This window comes from Aspergillus clavatus, genomic scaffold (genome assembly GCF_000002715.2).
Source record: "Aspergillus clavatus NRRL 1 1099423829798 genomic scaffold, whole genome shotgun sequence".
Lineage (NCBI taxonomy): Eukaryota > Fungi > Ascomycota > Eurotiomycetes > Eurotiales > Aspergillaceae > Aspergillus > Aspergillus clavatus.
The window spans coordinates 141,365-159,661 of record NW_001517101.1 but is presented as its reverse complement, the minus strand read 5'-3'; the positions used below and the strand labels follow the sequence as shown (position 1 = coordinate 159,661).

At 51.4% G+C, this 18,297-nt stretch overlaps 6 protein-coding genes across 6 annotated transcripts, besides 4 other annotated features; 3 read left to right on the top strand and 3 right to left on the bottom strand.

Annotated features, from left to right (window-relative positions):
• Positions 1-7: part of a microsatellite that runs on past the window's edge.
• Positions 8-135: 128 nt separating this feature from the next.
• Positions 136-2,446, bottom strand: ACLA_088570 (glycoside hydrolase family 47 protein; the record flags this gene model as incomplete). Its single annotated transcript, XM_001272593.1, has 3 exons — positions 136-1,163; positions 1,219-1,854; positions 1,942-2,446. 3 exons carry the CDS (start codon positions 2,444-2,446, stop codon positions 136-138), a joined length of 2,169 nt encoding a protein of 722 aa, XP_001272594.1.
• Positions 1,905-1,927: a microsatellite.
• An 864-nt stretch (positions 2,447-3,310) lies between the features above and the next one.
• Positions 3,311-4,708, bottom strand: rpt4 (proteasome regulatory particle base subunit RPT4; the record flags this gene model as incomplete). The annotated part of the gene is made up of 4 exons (XM_001272592.1): positions 3,311-3,431; positions 3,486-3,942; positions 3,999-4,385; positions 4,492-4,708. The coding sequence occupies 4 exons, from the start codon at positions 4,706-4,708 to the stop codon at positions 3,311-3,313; spliced, it is 1,182 nt and encodes a 393-aa protein (XP_001272593.1).
• A 264-nt stretch (positions 4,709-4,972) lies between these two features.
• Positions 4,973-5,002: a microsatellite.
• A 1,224-nt stretch (positions 5,003-6,226) lies between these two features.
• Positions 6,227-7,745, top strand: aspf22 (enolase acuN; the record flags this gene model as incomplete). The annotated part of the gene is made up of 4 exons (XM_001272591.1): positions 6,227-6,350; positions 6,412-6,468; positions 6,546-6,885; positions 6,950-7,745. 4 exons carry the CDS (start codon positions 6,227-6,229, stop codon positions 7,743-7,745), a joined length of 1,317 nt encoding a protein of 438 aa, XP_001272592.1.
• Positions 7,746-8,414: 669 nt separating this feature from the next.
• On the top strand, positions 8,415-9,527 carry ACLA_088540 (eukaryotic translation initiation factor 3 subunit J; the record flags this gene model as incomplete). Its single annotated transcript, XM_001272590.1, has 3 exons — positions 8,415-8,433; positions 8,621-8,694; positions 8,814-9,527. 3 exons carry the CDS (start codon positions 8,415-8,417, stop codon positions 9,525-9,527), a joined length of 807 nt encoding a protein of 268 aa, XP_001272591.1.
• Positions 9,528-10,589: 1,062 nt separating this feature from the next.
• ACLA_088530 (14-3-3 adaptor artA-like protein) lies at positions 10,590-12,071 on the bottom strand (the record flags this gene model as incomplete). Its single annotated transcript, XM_001272589.1, has 7 exons — positions 10,590-10,949; positions 11,042-11,129; positions 11,197-11,471; positions 11,616-11,647; positions 11,710-11,756; positions 11,828-11,835; positions 12,060-12,071. 7 exons carry the CDS (start codon positions 12,069-12,071, stop codon positions 10,590-10,592), a joined length of 822 nt encoding a protein of 273 aa, XP_001272590.1.
• Positions 11,864-11,887: a microsatellite.
• Positions 12,072-14,239: 2,168 nt separating the features above from the next.
• Positions 14,240-17,510, top strand: ACLA_088520 (calcium-transporting ATPase; the record flags this gene model as incomplete). Its single annotated transcript, XM_001272588.1, has 5 exons — positions 14,240-14,357; positions 14,433-14,590; positions 14,650-16,965; positions 17,024-17,346; positions 17,405-17,510. The coding sequence occupies 5 exons, from the start codon at positions 14,240-14,242 to the stop codon at positions 17,508-17,510; spliced, it is 3,021 nt and encodes a 1,006-aa protein (XP_001272589.1).
• Between the last annotated feature and the right edge of the window lie 787 nt (positions 17,511-18,297).

Sequence of the window (18,297 nt, the reverse complement as noted above, 5' to 3'; positions counted from 1 at the left end):
TTTGATTCACTCATGGTATATAGGTATGTGACGCTGGCTAGAGTCAGGCAGCTCCAGCTTTTAATCATTTTCATGTCTAAAACTTAACAGTGTATGTACACATTTCGTTTTGCCTGCCGGCCTGCCTGTTTACACTCATCGCGGCTGTCGCGTCCACCCCGTCTTCAGATCCCCCGTCGGCCGGAATCGCGGGAACGGATGCGCCTCCGTGTTGAACACATGGTCCTCCAGCGCGATGAACTCGCGCTCCGAGAACAGCAGGTAGAAGTACTTGAGCGTCTCCGCCATCCAGAAACTCTCCATGTTATCCCGCGTCACCGGCGGTATCGTGTTCGCGTCGCTCAGCGACGTGAACCCCGTGATCCGCGACGGGCGCGGGGTGGCCGCGGCGGCGCCGTTGGTGTCTACCGGCGTCGTCTGCGGTGCGTCGAGGCCATCGTCGCCCGTGGCAGCCGCCTCGTCGTGCTCGACGACCGCCGTGTACTGCACAAACGACTTGAACATCTCCCACCCCCACTCCCGGTACATCTCGTCGCCCGTCACGCGGTACATGTAGAACAGAGACTCCACCGTCTCCGGGCGCTGCAGGTTGTGTCGGTCCTGCGTGTGGATCTCAATGTCCTCGCGCCATCTGAGCGTCTTGTCGCTCAGCGGGTACAAGGGTGCAGATTTGAGCGGCAGATCGTCGCCCGCGCCGTGGGATTTGCGGTTGCTGCCGGTGGTGGTGGTCGTCGTCGTCGTGGCGTCAGGGTACACGTCCTGGAACATCAGTGGCGGATCGTCCATCTTGAAGTAGGTGATTTCGGGCGCCAGGCCCGTCGCCGTCGCCAGATACGTCGCCCAGCATGTCTTCATCAGCTCCCGCGCGAGCAGGATCTCTTCGTCCTGCCGGACACTCCACTCCGGGGATTTCCTGGCTTCGCTCAGCGGTAAACCGCCAGTGGCGCCCAGGGCAATGGTCCCGGGCATGAAGCAAACCAGGTGGTCCATCTTGGGCGACAGGTACCCCTCGAGTCCCTCGGGCTTTTCCCCAAGAATCATTAGTCGCGCATGCTTGGTGTACGCAATTAGATGCTTGCGGATGCCCATCAGGGATTCGTCCCACATATCTTTGTAGATGGGCTCTTGTTTCGCCGTCTGCAGATATTGCTTGATCAAATACTCTAATACATCGTCAGTAAAGTTTCTCGTTCACCCTCCTGTATCAAAGGCGCCTACCATAGTATGAATCGCCCCGGCTTCCCAGACGGATATTGTCACCCCTGAAATGACCAGTCTCCGGGTAGATGAAGATCGGGAGCAAACCATCCTCCATCTTCTGATCATCCACCACTTGCATCACCTTCTCCACCACCCGCCAGTATTCCGCCTCGCCCGTCAGCTTGGCCAGATACTTGAACTCGAGCTGCAGGGTAGTCGCCTCTGCTGTGGATGAGGCCCCGTCGTCCGAATGCGCCGGGATACCCGCCGACGCATTCAGGTTGATGCTCGCATACGGCACCCCCGTTTTGGATTCGAACGCGCCCATCAGTCGTTCGGCCAGGTCGGTTGCCTTTTCAATGTACAGATCCTCGCCCGCATCATCATTGGCAACCGGGGCGAGCTCCGGGTGAGCAGTAGACAGATAATGTGCCGACAATAGCCCGCCCAACATCCGGATCGTTGTTTCGAACGTGTTGACATCGTGGTCCTGGTCGTATCGTAGCGAGTTGTGAATCCAGTTGCGAGCATGCCGCACCTGCGACGTAAGATTCATGATCATCAACGTGTCAAGCGCATCCACGATAATCCACCCCATACCACCAGAAACCATCTGTTTCGCCTCTTTGGTGACGGGTCGGTATTCATCGTATCCTAAACGCACAGGCTGCCGTTAGCACATCCATCCCTCCCAGCAACCGAACAAAAAAAAAAAAAAAAAAAAGAATGCCAACAACATACCCCACCCATGTTTCTCATACCCATCCCAACTGACAATAAACGCATCCCGGACTTTCTCCCTCCGCGCACTCCAGTCGACATTCTGACCCTGCCCGCCTTCAGGTTCCGCCGCCGGCTCCCCCAAGCTCTGCACCCACTTCCAGAGCTCCTCGCCCTTATGCGTCTCAGGCACATCCGCCGCGCGCGTGCGCTGTTCACCGGACCCGGACCCGGACCGGTAATACCACAGACACACCAGCACAAACACACACAGCCCGGCATACGTGATCCTCTTCTGCCGGCTTCTCACCGCCGTGCGCCGCGGCGCAAAGTACGGCTTGTCCTTGTACATCGGCAGCGCGCGGTCGCGGTCGAAGAAGTTGCCGAGTTTATTCGATGCCCCCGCGGACTGTGACAATCCATATCCGCCCAGAGGGCTGGCGCTGGGATTGGAATTGGAATTGGGATTGCGGTTCGGTCGCCACTGGTTCTCGTTGTGAAGGCGCTGCGACGGAGATCTAGACATGGCCGCTGCGATGGAGAGGGAGGAGGATGCTTTTGATCTCCCAGGGGCTGGTGCCAGCTGTCCGAGAGATCTTCCTATGACGAAGGGATCCAGGCGAGCATGTGCCGGGGATGATAAACAGGAACTTGTAGAAAAAACGCCGGATATGAATGTTCAAGATCAATCTATGAAATCCAAGGGAATGCGTTAGCGATGCGAACTGAAATCAAACACGGCCAAAGCTCCGGAGCTCCAAGTTTACCAAGTAAATGCAGACCAAATAAACATTCCGGTCCAAGTATGGGCTTGGATCCGTGGAGCTCAACCGCAATCCGCTTCACAAAACAGACCAGGATGCAACTAGAGGTCGTCCAGCGTACCTTTGCACTAATCTGCTTAAAAGCGTCTGGATAAGAGGCGGATGTGGAACTGGTAGGTGTGGCCACTTCTTGCTGTGTCTTGGGCCGATCTGTACGTGTGACTGGCTGAGTTGCCCTGGGGAAGAAAGCAAGCGTCTTGGCGTGGACTCTTGCTGCTCCCTCGGATTCTGGGCATTGCAGGCGAAGAGATGGTAGAAAACAGGGTTCGATTATTTGAGAAGAGTGGCTGTCTATGGTATTCTTTATATCATTTGATTTAAGGGTCTACTACTTCAACCTCAATCAATTGTGGGGAAAGCGGCTTCTCCAAATCGACAGAGAATAATCAGATATCTCCTCCACATTTCAAGCATTGAACGACTCAGACTGAAAAGTTGGCTACGAGGACGTTGAAAGTCAGGAGAATGATCAGGCTATGAGCTTCTGAATGTTGTGGAGAATCGGTCTAGTCCAGGTGGTCTTTCATCAAAGATCAAGTTATGCAATAAGTAGATGGCTGATTACACTACAGTTTCTGGTATTCAAGCTTGCCCTCCAGCTTCTTGGCTTCTGCGACCTTGCGGACGGCTTTGTTGAAGTCGTCCTGGTTGATCGCATCCCGGTAGTCCTTGATGGCGAAAAGACCACTGTGAAAGTCAGTACTCTGTCAAAATCCACAAGAAGATAGAGGGATGACGTACGCTTCCGTAACGACATTGCGGAGATCAGCTCCGTTGAGACCGTCGCTCATCTTCACGACACTCTCAAAGTCGATATCGCCCTCCAGCTGGACAGTGCTGGAGTGGATCTTGATAATTTCCAGACGACCAACCTCATTGGGGAGAGGAATCTCAATCTTCCGGTCCAGACGGCCCGCACGCAACAGGGCAGGATCGAGGGTGTCCGGCCGGTTGGTGGCCATGATGATCTTGGTCTTTCCGAGGTAGTCGAACCCATCCAGTTGGTTCAGGAGTTCCATCAGTGTTCTCTGGATTTCTCTGTCGGCCGACGTACCTTCAGAGAAACGACGACCACCGATAGCGTCGATTTCGTCCATGAAGATGATACAAGGCTCATGCTCCTTTGCGTAGCCGAACATCTCTCTTATTAACCGTGCAGATTCACCAATATACTTGTCAACGATAGCGGACGACACAACTAGAGAGAAATAAAAGGTTAGCGAGGCTCATGGAAAGGACATTATTTGAGCCTACCCTTGAGGAAATTGGTTTCCATTGAACTTGCCACTGCTCGTGCCAGCAGCGTCTTCCCGGTACCAGGAGGTCCGTACAGTAATACACCCTTGGGTGGCTTAATACCAACTCTCTGGAACAGCTCCGGGTTCTTCAACGGCAACTCAATCACTTCTCGTAACTCTCGGATCTGGTCATTCAAACCACCGATGCCGGCAAAGTTGACTTGACCGGGATCCTCCAGAGACATGTTGTACACGAGGGGGTCGACCTCGCGCGGAAGCATCCGCATAATCGTCAGTGTTGTCATGTCGAGGGCAACGCGAGTACCCTGTTTCAGCTTGGATTTGTCGACCTTGGAGCGGCAACCGACGACATATCGGGGGCCCGACGACGCTTTAACGATGACTATTCACGGTAGTATGTTAGCAATCAATAACTTCAGATTGATGTAGTATGCCGCAGAGGGGCCCCTGCACCAGAATCTGACGCTTTCAAATGAAGATACACATACATCTCTCCTCATCCAACTGTTTCAACACCTCGCCGATGATCTGACCGACGCTCTGCAGAGCCTTGATGTTCTCCTCAGAGATATCAAACTCTCTCTGTAAATCCTTAATGCCTAAGCGAAGGTTTCTGAGCTTGGCTTCCCATTCTCGAAGCTCCAGGAGGCTCGATTTGTAGTCTTCGAGCGCTTGGTCTCTCTCGGGGTCACCTGCGCCGTTCATCGTGGTAGGGCGACTATATCCTCGCTGGATCTGTCGGTTTGTGGATTGAAACAAAGAAATATGAGTAAAGAAGCAGATGGGATATTGGCTCGGAAGGCTAGCAGAAGAGCAAGGCGAAAGAAGGAGATGGTTATGGGGTATATCGTATCTGATCTCACTGCTGTAGCTTGGTCAAGCTGTCGAGAGCTCACCAAGCAACCACTTACAGGTCACCTGACCCCAACTACGACACTTGCCAAGTCACATGATAAGTAATCAGCTGCAAGGCACCAAGGCACGAAGGCACGAAGGCACCATTAGCCTGAATTCTCGGGCATCAATACTTGTGTGGATGCCATACCGCTGGTACGGTATCTTTTTAGGCCATTACGCAATCCAAACAAATGGAAGTTTCCAGACAAAACAAATCTCCAGTGCGTCATGACAGATGTGCAGTTGTGCACTATTATTATCTACTGAGTTAGACTAGTACATTGCCATGCCGAGGTGGAATGGCTGTTTAGCAGTGGTGTTATCAACAGGTCTCTCTAAGGAGGTGTACTGTGTAGATCGTAAGATCAACTTACCAATCTATGTAAGACAATCCTTAGCACTATCCATGTCAATAGATGGTATGACCAAGTCTTGCTACTATAGAGGCACCCCCAAGCTAGACACATAGCTACAACACTATGCTATGGACAATTGAATGAACACAGCAAAAGAAACATAGAGAGTACCTAGATAGATCCCTCCAGTATCCTCATCCGCCTTGTCCCCGAGGGAAAGCGGAAGATCTCGCTGGAGAACAGCATCAACCAGGCCTCAGCCAGCGAGAGAAGCAGGACGATTGAATTGCCCCACCTTAATGTTGGGAAGAATCGGAGCTTTCGACCAGGAGCTTTACCCGGGGAAAGCAGTTGTTGACATGACTACAAAAGTACAAGTAGACGGGGATTCCGTCTGGACAGATTGGATGATTCTAGGATTGACTGATCTCTAGCCTTGTGCACTGTTAATTCTTCTGTTGTTTTTTCATCCAAAGTAAGTACTTTGTAAAATTTCACAGCTTTTGTGTTTTTTTTTTTTTTGTTCGTTTTTCACCCTCTGAGATCATCATCAACCAAGTAAGTGTATTACCCCACCATACCCCCCCCCCTCTCCCCCTCCATCGTCTCTTCCTCATCATCAACTGTCTATCTACATATATCTACAAGAGTTGGGCTGTTTATCTCAATCCTAATCCATTCTAAAAGTCACACCATCTCTTCCCCTTAACTACTAGCTAAACAAATGTGAGTCCAATGTCCAATTGATTGGATCAGCTTCACTTGCGCGTCTTGTCACCGAATCTCCCATCCACTCATTCATTTTGGGTCATCGGTGAACGACATCTACACCCACCCCCCGCTGCTAGTCATACCCAGTACTCTCCCTAGCAACTGCCCTTTCCCTCTCTCCTATATATCAGTTGCCTAGTCCTCCTGTTTTCTCTTTTTTGATTTCCATCCCACTGATCCATCCAACAGATCCATCAGAATGCCTATCTCCAAGATCCACGCTCGTTCCGTCTACGACTCTCGTGGTAACCCCACCGTTGAGGTGGACGTTGTCACTGAGACTGGTCTTCACCGTGCCATTGTTCCTTCGGGAGCTTCCACCGGTTCGTTCAATCCAGAGTGTTTCCTTCGTGACCTGATCTCCCAATGCTAACTATCAGATAGGCCAGCACGAGGCTCACGAGCTCCGTGACGGTGACAAGAGCCACTGGGGTGGCAAGGGTAAGCATCAGCCCACTGATCCCAACAGCCTTTTCCTCCCAAAAGATCGTGAGACTAATGTCAGATGTCCTCAACAGGTGTCCTCCAGGCCGTCAAGAACGTCAACGAGACCATTGGCCCTGCTCTCATCAAGGAGAACATCGACGTCAAGGACCAGTCCAAGGTTGACGAGTTCCTGAACAAGCTTGATGGAACTGCCAACAAGTCCAACCTCGGTGCTAACGCCATCCTCGGTGTCAGCTTGGCTGTTGCCAAGGCTGGTGCTGCCGAGAAGGGTGTCCCTCTCTACGCTCACATCTCCGACCTCGCCGGTACCAAGAAGCCCTATGTCCTTCCCGTTCCCTTTCAGAACGTCCTGAACGGTGGCTCCCACGCTGGTGGCCGTCTGGCCTTCCAGGAGTTCATGATTGTCCCTGAGTAAGTCTCAACCCGAACTGGAACTGTTTCCAAATGGATTAGACAATTAACATTGAGTTCCTAGCTCCGCTCCCTCTTTCTCCGAGGCTCTCCGCCAGGGTTCTGAGGTCTACCAGAAGCTCAAGACTCTCGCCAAGAAGAAGTACGGCCAGTCCGCCGGTAACGTTGGTGATGAGGGTGGTGTCGCTCCTGATATTCAGACCGCCGAGGAGGCTCTCGACCTGATCACCGACGCCATTGAGCAGGCCGGCTACACTGGCCAGATCAAGATCGCCATGGACGTTGCCTCCAGCGAGTTCTACAAGACCGATGCCAAGAAGTACGACTTGGACTTCAAGAACCCCGAGAGCGACTCCTCCAAGTGGCTCACCTACGAGCAGCTGGCCGACCTGTACAAGTCCCTGGCTGCCAAGTACCCCATTGTCAGCATTGAGGACCCCTTCGCTGAGGATGACTGGGAGGCCTGGAGCTACTTCTACAAGACCTCCGACTTCCAGATCGTCGGTGATGACCTGACTGTCACCAACCCCGAGCGTATCAAGAAGGCCATCGAGCTCAAGTCCTGCAACGCTCTTCTGCTCAAGGTCAACCAGATCGGTACCCTTACCGAGTCCATCCAGGCTGCCAAGGACTCCTACGCCGACGGCTGGGGTGTCATGGTCTCCCACCGCTCCGGTGAGACCGAGGATGTCACCATTGCCGACATCGCCGTCGGTCTGCGTGCCGGCCAGATCAAGACCGGTGCCCCTGCCCGTTCCGAGCGTCTGGCCAAGCTCAACCAGATCCTCCGCATCGAGGAGGAGCTCGGTGACAACGCCGTCTACGCCGGCGACAAGTTCCGCACCGCTGTTAACCTGTAAATGCAGCTCTGAACCCTTGAAACAGCACATGGCAAGGTTCCTCAATCCAATCCGATCCGCAACAAGAATGACGATTGGACTCGGATCCCTTCTAGGGACTTCGAAAAAATGGACAGCACTGTTAGACGGTATATGAAGCTCCATGCCTCGTCGCACAGATGCTATCTCCCATAAAGAGTTATGATGATGATATGATCAGTTACACTATATAGTGTCTTAATGAAAAATGCATCCCAACCTTACATCTTCCGTAGGACATTGATCCTTGTAGAACACAATACCTAGGGTCGATCTCACGCAGTAGGAAACCAGCAACTCAGCCAACGAACGCTCAGCAGGAAGAGATTCCTTCCATGTGTTACACTCGGATTCCTCGACCACGGACTGACTATCGGGCATCAATGGTAGGAATTCACGTGACCATTTCACATGCCCCACTATGCGATTCCCTTTGTGAAGTCCATTGCGATGGAGATCTTGTTTGTGCACCCTCAGCAGAGAAAAAAAAAAAAATCAAGACACTCCCCCGTCGTCTATCCCCTCGACAATCAGCCTTGCTCGAACACGGTAGACCCTGCCGAATCGACGATCGAGTATCCACGGAGGAACACTCGCGAACTCTTTTACCCTGTGCCGTCTCGTTTGATTTTCTGAGGATTTTTATCCGCCATGACACCTTCGAAGTGGGGTAAGTGAGGATGATATATCTGAGTACAAGGCATACTGCATATTGAGAATATTTTTTTTTAATTTTTTAATTTTTTTTTTTATATATATCTTATTTTATCTTATTCTATTTTATTTGCTTCATGCTTTGTGTTGTTGGATAGCAGTGGAGACAAAATGATGCTGACCTTGGTTGTTTCATGATCTAGACGATGAGGAGGAGAGCGTTTCCCCTCCCCCTGTGGTGAACCGCCGCAAGTTCGACGACGAGGAGGATGAAGAGGTGGGTTTCTTGCATTCTGCATTCTGCACTCTGCCTCTCGACATATACTCGAGAGGGGAGCCCCTGCTTTTAGATGGCAAAGAAGGACGAAGGCTAAACCGCCACCGGATGAAACACAGGTGCTCGACTCGTGGGACGCGGCCGAAGACTCGGAAGTAGAGCGCGAGAAGGCGGCCAAGGCGGCAGAGGCCAAGGCCAAAGCGGAGGCCGAAGCGGCCGCGAAGAAGAAGAGCAAGGCGCAGCGGATAGAGGAGCACAAGGCGGAGCGGCGGAAGAACGCGGAGGCGGACAGCGAGGAGGATGAGGACGAGGACGAGGACGAGGCGGAGAAGCGGGCGCGGCTGCGCCGCACGGAGAAGGACTCGGACCTCAAGCACGCCGAGGACCTGTTCGGCGACATCGACCTGAACCGCAGCCGCAACCGCGGCGCCCCCAAGGCCATCGTCATCAGCGACTCGGCCGACCCCACGCAGGCCGTCGACCTGTCCGCCATGCCGCTGTTCAAGCCCACGACCAAGGACCAGTTCGCGCGCCTGACCACCACCCTCATCCCGCTGCTGACGGCGCACTCCAAGAAGCCGCACTATGCGCTGTGGGCGCAGGAGTTCACCAAGCAGCTCGTCAAGGAGCTGAACAGCGGTGATGTCAAGAAGATCGCCAGTGCGCTGACCACCGTCAGCAACGAGAAGATGCGCGAGGAGCGCGCCGCCGACAAGGGCAGCAAGAAGAGCAAGGCGGCCAAGACCAAGGTCTCGCTCGTCGCGAACAGAGACAACAAGATCGATGCTACCTCTTATGACGATGATGGACTGGAGGATGATGACTTTATGTGATTTGGGACCAATGAAAATATCTTTGTAGGAGTTAGCATTCATCCATAAGCAACAGACTTTCCTTGCTCGCTTTCTTATCTTTCTTAGTTTTTTCCCCTTGTGCTCTTTAGACATCATCCTTTCCTTTTCTGTGCATACTCTGTACTGTTCTATTAATCCAGACAGTCATCTCTTTCGCTAACAGGACCTCATTTCCTTCTTATACAGACCTCTCGATCTATACATTTCTATATACGGAGTCGTATCTTGGGATATTATTGTCCCACGAGTTCAATTTCACCATGGCTCCCATGTGCGAAGTCCTCTAATGAGTGCTACATTATGCATAACTACCATCAAGTCTATACAGATCCTTCCCAGCCACAGTCTCCTATCTACGGCCTCCTGTTTGCTGGAAACCAAAAGCTCGGACTTCGCCGGTCAACAAGCAATTTCGATAGATCACTTGAATGGCATCACGTGCCCCACGTTCAGGGCAAGCGTGAATCTGAAAAGGGGCGGGAGAGTTGATATTTGAAGAGAACTCAAAAAGGGGTAGGTGGACAAACATGAAGTCTCAGCCTCGAGTGGAGAAAATGCGGAGATCTAATCAAATGTAAACGGACGATCACGCTTCCTTCCACTTCTATTATTCTAGTCCCGAAGTCTTCATGCTGAAGCTCGTATAATGGAGCGATACTACTTTCAATTGCAGGTACTTATTGGGGGAATAAACTCTGCGGACAGGGGGAGGGGGAAAAAAGGAAGCGCGGGAGAGCTGTAAAACAAGGGGTGAAATGGAAACGACAATTGTATCTTGCTGGGGTGGGAATAGAGACAAAATAAAAGAGAGATAAATTCCACTCAGCCCCTTTTCCTCCCTCTCCAGATATCATCAAACTCCGCCGGCCCGGCCCATGCGATCCCGAACAGGTGGAAAAGATGTGCCGGTCCAAACCAGTCACGCAGCTAAAAAAAGACTCGCAGAATCACTTCCAGGCAGAATCCGAACGTCCAAATAGACACGCCGAGGAGACAACACGGCTTTTGATACAACAAAGGAAACCACCGCGCGTTCCTCCCTTAGGACTCAGCAGGAGCAGGCTTGGCCTCCTCACCCTTCTCCTCGGGAGCGGCGGCGGCCTCCTCCTCGGGCTTATCCTCCTTGGCAGCAGGGGCACCCTCGGGCTCGTTGCCGTCGGAAGAGGTCCACAGGGTCAGGTTGTCACGCAGCAGCTGCATGATCAGGGTGCTGTCGCGGTAGCTCTCCTCCGAGAGAGAGTCAAGCTCAGCAATGGCATCATCGAAAGCCTGCTTGGCAAGGTGGCAAGCACGGTCGGGCGAGTTCAGAATCTCGTAGTAGAAGACGGAGAAGTTCAGAGCGAGACCAAGGCGGATGGGGTGGGTAGGGGTGAGGTCGGTCTGAGCAACATCGGTGGCGTTCTATAGAAAGGTTCATCGAGTTAGCAGGTAATCAAAACGCGGGTGCAAGAGGTGTCATGCGCCGCGCGCATAGTCCCATAGATTTATCATACCTTGTAAGCCTCGTGAGCGGCGGTAGCAGCAACCTTGCGCTTGTTGCCAGAAGCGAACTCGGCCAGATAACGGTGGTAGTCACCCTTCCTGTCAACCCAAGAGTGATCAGTCCACGCAAATGTGCAGGTGAGGGTTGAATGGAGGAATCGCTTACATCTTGTAGTAGAAGACCTTGGACTCGCCGGTCTCAGCCTTGGGGATGAGAGACTCGTCCAGAACGTCGAGGACATCCTGGCAGACCTTCTCCAGCTCGGTTTCAATCTTCTGGCGGTAATCGCGGATGATGGAAACGTGCTGCTCAGAGCCCTTGGACTCCTCCTTCTGCTCGATGGAGGAGATGATACGCCAGGAGGCACGGCGAGTACCAACCACGTTCTTGTAGGCGACGGAAAGAAGGTTACGCTCATCAACGGTAAGTTCGCCTCCGATCTATCCAGAAGAGTTAGTCATTGAAAATTCGAATTACGTCTCGTAGGATTGTCACGATGTTTATGGAGCGCATTACGTACGTTGGCGACTTCCTGTTCGAAGGGTCAGTGGGATCAGTCCAATCGCTCGTTTACCAGGCATGACAACACAACCAACCTTCATGTAGGTAACCATCTCTGAAGAGAGTGAAAATTAGCGTCCAGGGTCTCAGCGAACCAAACCGTCGAGGCTGGCTTACCATCGTAGCGCTCGGCCTGCTCGCAGAGCCTTGCGAGGAAAGTCTTGCTGTAAAAGGGAGGGGAAGGACGTCAGTGCTGCTGTCATCTGGTGGGATTTGACATGCTGGTGATTCTTACTTCTCACGCTACACATAAGGGATCAATAGTTAGTATAAAAAAAAATAAAAAAAAAAAAAACTCGGAGATGCAGGGTCACGAGAGCAACAGGGAACAAAACAAAATCAAAATCAAAATCAAGGTACGTGCGAGAGGGGGAGGGGTGGTTATGAACGCCCAGAACCCTCGATATCATGACAGCGGTGACAGGGTGGACAACAACAGAGAGAGGGGTTAGGCTGGAACAACGTACCTCAGAAGTCATGGTGGAAGATAAGGGGTATGAAGGAAAGGGAGGAGGTTAAAAGGTTAGAGTAAAATGAGAAATGGAAAAAGAGAAGAGTTGATGGGGAGAGATTTGGAGAAAGACAAAGGTAAGAAGATGGATTGGATCTGGTTTGAGAGGAGGGAGGAAGAGGAGGAGAGAGAAGTCAAGTACGGAGTAGTAGTAGTAATCACGATACGGGCTTCTTCCCAGCAACAAGTGTCCAGCATGAAAGGGAGCGTGATTGGGGGGGAGGGGGATCGGTGAGGTGACAGTCACGGGCCAGCCAGCTTTAGCGAGGGACCTTGTTTGCCTGGTTTGTTTGGGTTTGAGCCTCAGGCCAGTTGGTATGGTAGATGGAGAATAATAATAGGTATACCGGTAATAATCAATAATGGTTGTCTTAACAGAACATGCCTGGTTATCTCTCAACCAGGAAACCCTTTTATACCCCCCCGATCTTATCAATATTTTAGAGATCCCCCTTGACTCGAAGACATGGCGACTCTCTACTGTCCTACACTCTGTAGCACTTCAACGAGTTTGCTTATCAAACTCCCGAATGACACAGCCTCGTCCTCTTTGTGTGAATAGAATAGGAATAAGCAATTATGGCTGCAAGCGAATGATTTGGAAGGAAAAGGAGAGAGAGAGAAGAACAGAAAAAAAAAAAAAATTGGGCTTCTACAGGGACATAAAACGAACTGTATGCGGAATATACCAATTTGCAAGGACACAGAACAGTTTGATAATCATGTGTTCAGGTTCCCAATCAGGCATCCCAATCATACCTGAGGCATCTCTTATGTTCCAGGCTCTGCAGCAAGAGGCACCATGATGGAGTCAAGTCACAAAAATGCAGGAAAGGAAGAAGGATAGGTAGGATAGGTAGTCAGAAGACTAGAAGACACCGCCATCATGCAAATGCAGATACATATTTGGTTGCCGCTGGAATGGACATTAGCGAAGGAGAATACTGTGTGTATATACTTGTATTCGCCTCAAGATTGCCCTTGGAATTGCCCTCGAAGACGGCTAAAGAAGTATGAAGCTGGAGCATGACCCTTGCTATTTTATCATGGGAAGCACGGAGGATTTAAGAGGCTCCTGGAATCAATCCATGTCCAATCGTCATCCGAATGACGTTGAATTGACCCTAAATATATGCCAATAATTAGATAGATAGACAGACAGACGGCGGTAAAGAGGAGATGTGGAAATGGGACCCTTCGCACGGGTCCCTCAAGGCATCAATATTTCTCGGTGGAGCATCATCTCGAGGAGATTTGTAGTTATGTTCATACTCCATTATTATTATTAGTCGGTGAGAATTTGTCCTTATGAAGATCAATTACATATGAGGGCTTCCTGTCTACATTGATGTTCCGTCCACGCGATGAAGTAGAAGTGACACCTTTATCTGATCTGAGATGCAATGCTCTTCTCATCATCGACAGACAGGTAGAGATAATCTCGAACCTGGAAACTAGAGATATTCGACGAGGAAGGTAGATAACTTGATACATACCATGACTCCATGAGGTTATGATACAGTTCAGCCCTGTGGCTCTTTCGGCTGGTCTTCCTGCTTGGACTACCGGGGATGATTATTGATCCCATCACCGCCCAGCAAAAGAGAACACGTTGGAGCAGCCAGAAATCCATACTAGTAGATCACTGCATCAACGAGGATCCAGATATGATTCAATTCTTCTGGATTGACTAGAGATATATATGTTGAAGCAAAGTACTTCGCTTTCATTCGGCGGTCTTTCCCTACTCTGGTATGTTGACGAAATTTCTGGTCTTGGGCGTATTTATTTATTTATTGATCTTGGTCTCTGAAGGAGTATTATTATTCTTCTTTCTAGATCCTTCCTGACCTTCTGAAACCATCCACCGACTACTAGTAGTTTACTGGCACTGTTATCCTGGCTCCAACTTTGCTATCTCCAAGTTTACCTAACTTAGTCTACCAGTCCATCCGGCCACTTGGCATTCATGTTGCTGCTGACTGGATAACCCACGTTCTCTCCTAGTTCTTCTCTTTGGTTCTCCTTCGTCTTCTTCTTCTTCTTCTTCTCTCTTTTCCTTGTTCTCTTCCTCTCTTCCTCTTCCTCTCACTCTTACCCGACATTTTGCTCAATTTGTCGGAGGTGTGATTGACAATGGAGCGATCCTTCATTCGGTCTCCAGCAGAGGTGCTGGAGTATTTCAAAGTCTCGGAGCATGATGGCCTGTCGCAAGACCAGGTGACGGACTCCAGGCAGAGATCTGGTCCAAATGGTATGTATTACTTATCATTGATTCACCGGGGCACAAGGTGATCCAAGCTGACCACCCTCTCTTGTAATTGGATAGCTCTCGCAGAAGATCCCCCGACTCCTCTCTGGGAACTTGTGCTCGAACAGTTCAAGGATCAGCTTGTCCTGATTCTCCTTGGTTCCGCTGCCGTGTCCTTCGTACTGGCTCTTTTCGAAGGTGGCGACGATTGGACTGCTTTCGTTGACCCTGTTGTGGTATGTGCTGTGAAACCGCGAGCTCAGGAAATCGGCTAATCGGGTTTGCGCCAACACAGATTCTGACGATCCTCATCCTCAATGCCGTGGTTGGTGTTACGCAAGAAAGCAGCGCGGAGAAGGCGATTGCTGCTCTTCAAGAATACTCTGCAAATGAGGCGACGGTGGTTCGCAATGGTGTCACCAAGCGCATTAAGGCGGAAGACCTGGTCCCCGGAGATATCATTCATGTCGCGGTTGGAGATCGCATCCCCGCGGACTGCCGCGTGCTGGCAATCCATAGCAACAGTTTCCGGGTTGACCAGGCCCTCCTGACAGGTGAGAGCGAGAGCGTTTCCAAAGACGCTCGCACCATCCAGGACGAACACGCTGTCAAGCAAGATCAAACCAACATTCTCTTCTCTGGCACCTCGGTCGTGAACGGTCATGCTACGGCTATCGTGGTCTTGACTGGTGCATCGACTGCTATTGGCGGTATCCACGAAAGTATCACGTCTCAGATCTCGGAGCCGACTCCGTTGAAGCAGAAGCTCAATGACTTCGGTGATATGCTGGCCAAGGTGATTACTGTTATCTGCATCCTCGTGTGGGTCATCAACGTTGAACACTTCAATGAGCCGTCCCACGGAGGCTGGGCCAAGGGTGCCATCTACTATCTGAAGATCGCGGTCTCTCTGGGTGTGGCTGCCATTCCGGAAGGATTGGCCGTCGTGATCACCACCTGTCTGGCTCTGGGTACTCGTAAGATGGCGAGCAAGAATGCCGTCGTTCGGTCTCTGCCCTCGGTGGAAACTTTGGGTAGCTGCAGTGTGATCTGCTCCGACAAGACTGGAACCTTGACTACCAACCAAATGAGCGTCGAGAAGATGGTTTACCTCAACGCAACCGGCGACGATCTGGAGGAAATTGATGTCGAAGGCACAACTTTTGCTCCCGAGGGTAAACTCTCCAGTAATGGAAAGGTGTTGCAAAACCTCGCTGCCACCTCATCGACGGTTCGCCACATGGCCGAAGTGATGGCTCTCTGCAACAGTGCTACACTCGCTCATGACGCCAAAAGTGGCGTGTTTTCTTGCATCGGTGAACCTACCGAAGGCGCGCTGAGAGTCTTGGTTGAAAAGATCGGTACTGATGACGCCGCGACAAACAACAAGCTGTTGCGCCTCCCAGCCTCCCAGCGACTCCACGCCTCGAGTGCCTACTATGAATCCCGTCTCCCGTTACTGGCTACCTACGAATTTTCGCGCGATCGCAAGAGTATGTCCGTGCTCGTTACCAAGGACAACGTCCAGAAGCTTCTCGTCAAGGGTGCTCCTGAATCGATTCTCGAACGTTGCTCTTATGTCCTGTTGGGACCGGGTGGATCTCGCGTTTCTCTCACCAAAGAGCACAGTGATCTTCTCTCCCGCGAAGTGGTCGAATATGGAAACCGTGGCTTGCGTATTATGGCACTGGCTAGCGTTGACGACATCGCGGGTAACCCGCTTCTGCACAATGCCCAAACCCCCGAGGATTACGCCCAGCTGGAGAGAAACATGACCCTGATCGGCCTTGTCGGAATGCTGGATCCTCCCCGAGCCGAGGTTGCTGATTCTATCCAGAAATGCCGCGCTGCCGGTATTCGCGTGATTGTCATCACGGGTGATAACCGCAACACTGCCGAGTCTATTTGCCGTCAAATTGGTGTCTTTGGGGAGAACGAGGACCTCACGGGCAAGAGCTATACGGGTCGTGAGTTTGACAGCCTCTCGCAGAGTGAGCAGATTGAGGCCGTGAAGAGAGCGTCCCTCTTTTCGCGCACGGAGCCCAGCCACAAGTCCAAGCTCGTCGATCTCCTTCAATCCCAGGGCCATGTGGTTGCGATGACGGGCGACGGTGTTAACGATGCTCCTGCTCTGAAGAAGGCCGACATTGGTGTAGCCATGGGTACGGGAACGGACGTTGCGAAGCTGGCCGCTGATATGGTTCTCACTGACGACAACTTTGCCACCATCACGGTGGCCGTTGAGGAGGGCAGATCCATCTACAGCAACACCCAGCAGTTCATTCGGTACCTGATCTCGTCGAACATTGGCGAGGTTGTTTCCATCTTCCTGACCGCCGCTCTTGGTATGCCCGAAGCATTGATCCCCGTTCAGCTTCTCTGGGTCAACTTGGTTACCGATGGCTTGCCTGCTACTGCTTTGTCGTTCAACCCTCCGGACCATGATGTGATGAGACGTGCTCCCCGCAAGCGCGACGAACCTCTCGTCGGCGGCTGGCTACTCTTCCGATATATGGTCATTGGTACCTACGTTGGTGCTGCTACCGTTTTCGGCTATGTGTGGTGGTTCGTGTACAACCCAGAAGGACCACAAATCTCTTTCTGGCAGCTGGTAAGCGTATCTCCGAACCATCATGCTTTGGTTCCATGATCTAACACCACCTTTGCAGTCTCACTTCCACAAGTGCTCCTCCCAGTTCCCTGAGATCGGGTGTGAGATGTTCACGAATGATTTGTCCCGCTCTGCATCCACCGTGTCGCTCTCGATTCTCGTGGTCATCGAGATGTTGAATGCCATGAATGCGCTGTCCTCCAGCGAATCTCTCCTCACCTTCCCTCTGTGGAAGAATATGATGCTGGTGTATGCCATCATCCTCTCGATGAGTCTTCACTTTGCGATTCTGTACATTCCGTTCCTGCAGTCGCTCTTCTCCATCCTGCCTTTGGATTGGATGGAATGGAAGGCGGTCTTGGCCATTAGTGCCCCTGTCGTGTAAGTTGTCCCTTGTCGACTCGCAATTGGAAATTGAATGTTGCTGACCATACCCAAGGGTGATTGATGAACTGCTCAAGTATGTCGAGCGTCAGCTGTATACCCTTCCTGCCAGTGCAGTAGGACCGCAGAATGGCGACGCGTCGAAAGCCAAGACGGTGTAGAGGCCGGTTGATGAAATGACGATTCGGATGTCATGGGGGTATGTTGATGAATAGATATAGATACTGACTCTTGTGCAACTACCTGTGTTATTCTAAACCTTTTCATTCATTGGGCGGGCCGTTGAGGCTATCTATGCATCAAACTAGATTTTTTTTTTTTTTCGTGTAGAAACGATGAAACGACTTGGCTAAACACTAAGTTGCTTGCAATAGATTGATTAGCCAGTTTAGCCGGGATTTTGTCAGTAATAAAAGATAAATGGATATATATATATGAAGATATCCTGCTTTCATGTTGTTGCCTTGTGGTGCCTCAGATTTTAGGACGCCAGGCATTTCTATCATTTCAGCCCCCCAAACATCTTTTCACCCGCAGTCATCAATCCTTCGTACTTACTCCACGCCTCAAGCCTCAAGCCTCTCAATTTAGCCGGCCACCCGTTTGAATTCCATCCTACTCAACATGAACGCAGGGAAATCCAACATAAAAAGAAACAAAAACATACAACAGCCGGGATTCGCTGGTGGTCACCCACCCAACTACTAACCGGCCGGCGTGTGGCTTGAGTACGGCTGAGCGGACGGGAAGCCCTGTTCTCCACACCCTGTGGTCGTATGTGCTTGAATATATAAGGAGGTGGTTTATAGAGGCTCTTTTAGGATCTGTGTGGTCTGTCAAAATGGTTCCTCATGGCTCTCACTCAGTATGGCATTGACTTGCAACGCTCTTCTGGAGCCCTCTCAACTCCTCACCCGTCTGCACAGGTTAATGACAAGCGACAACGAG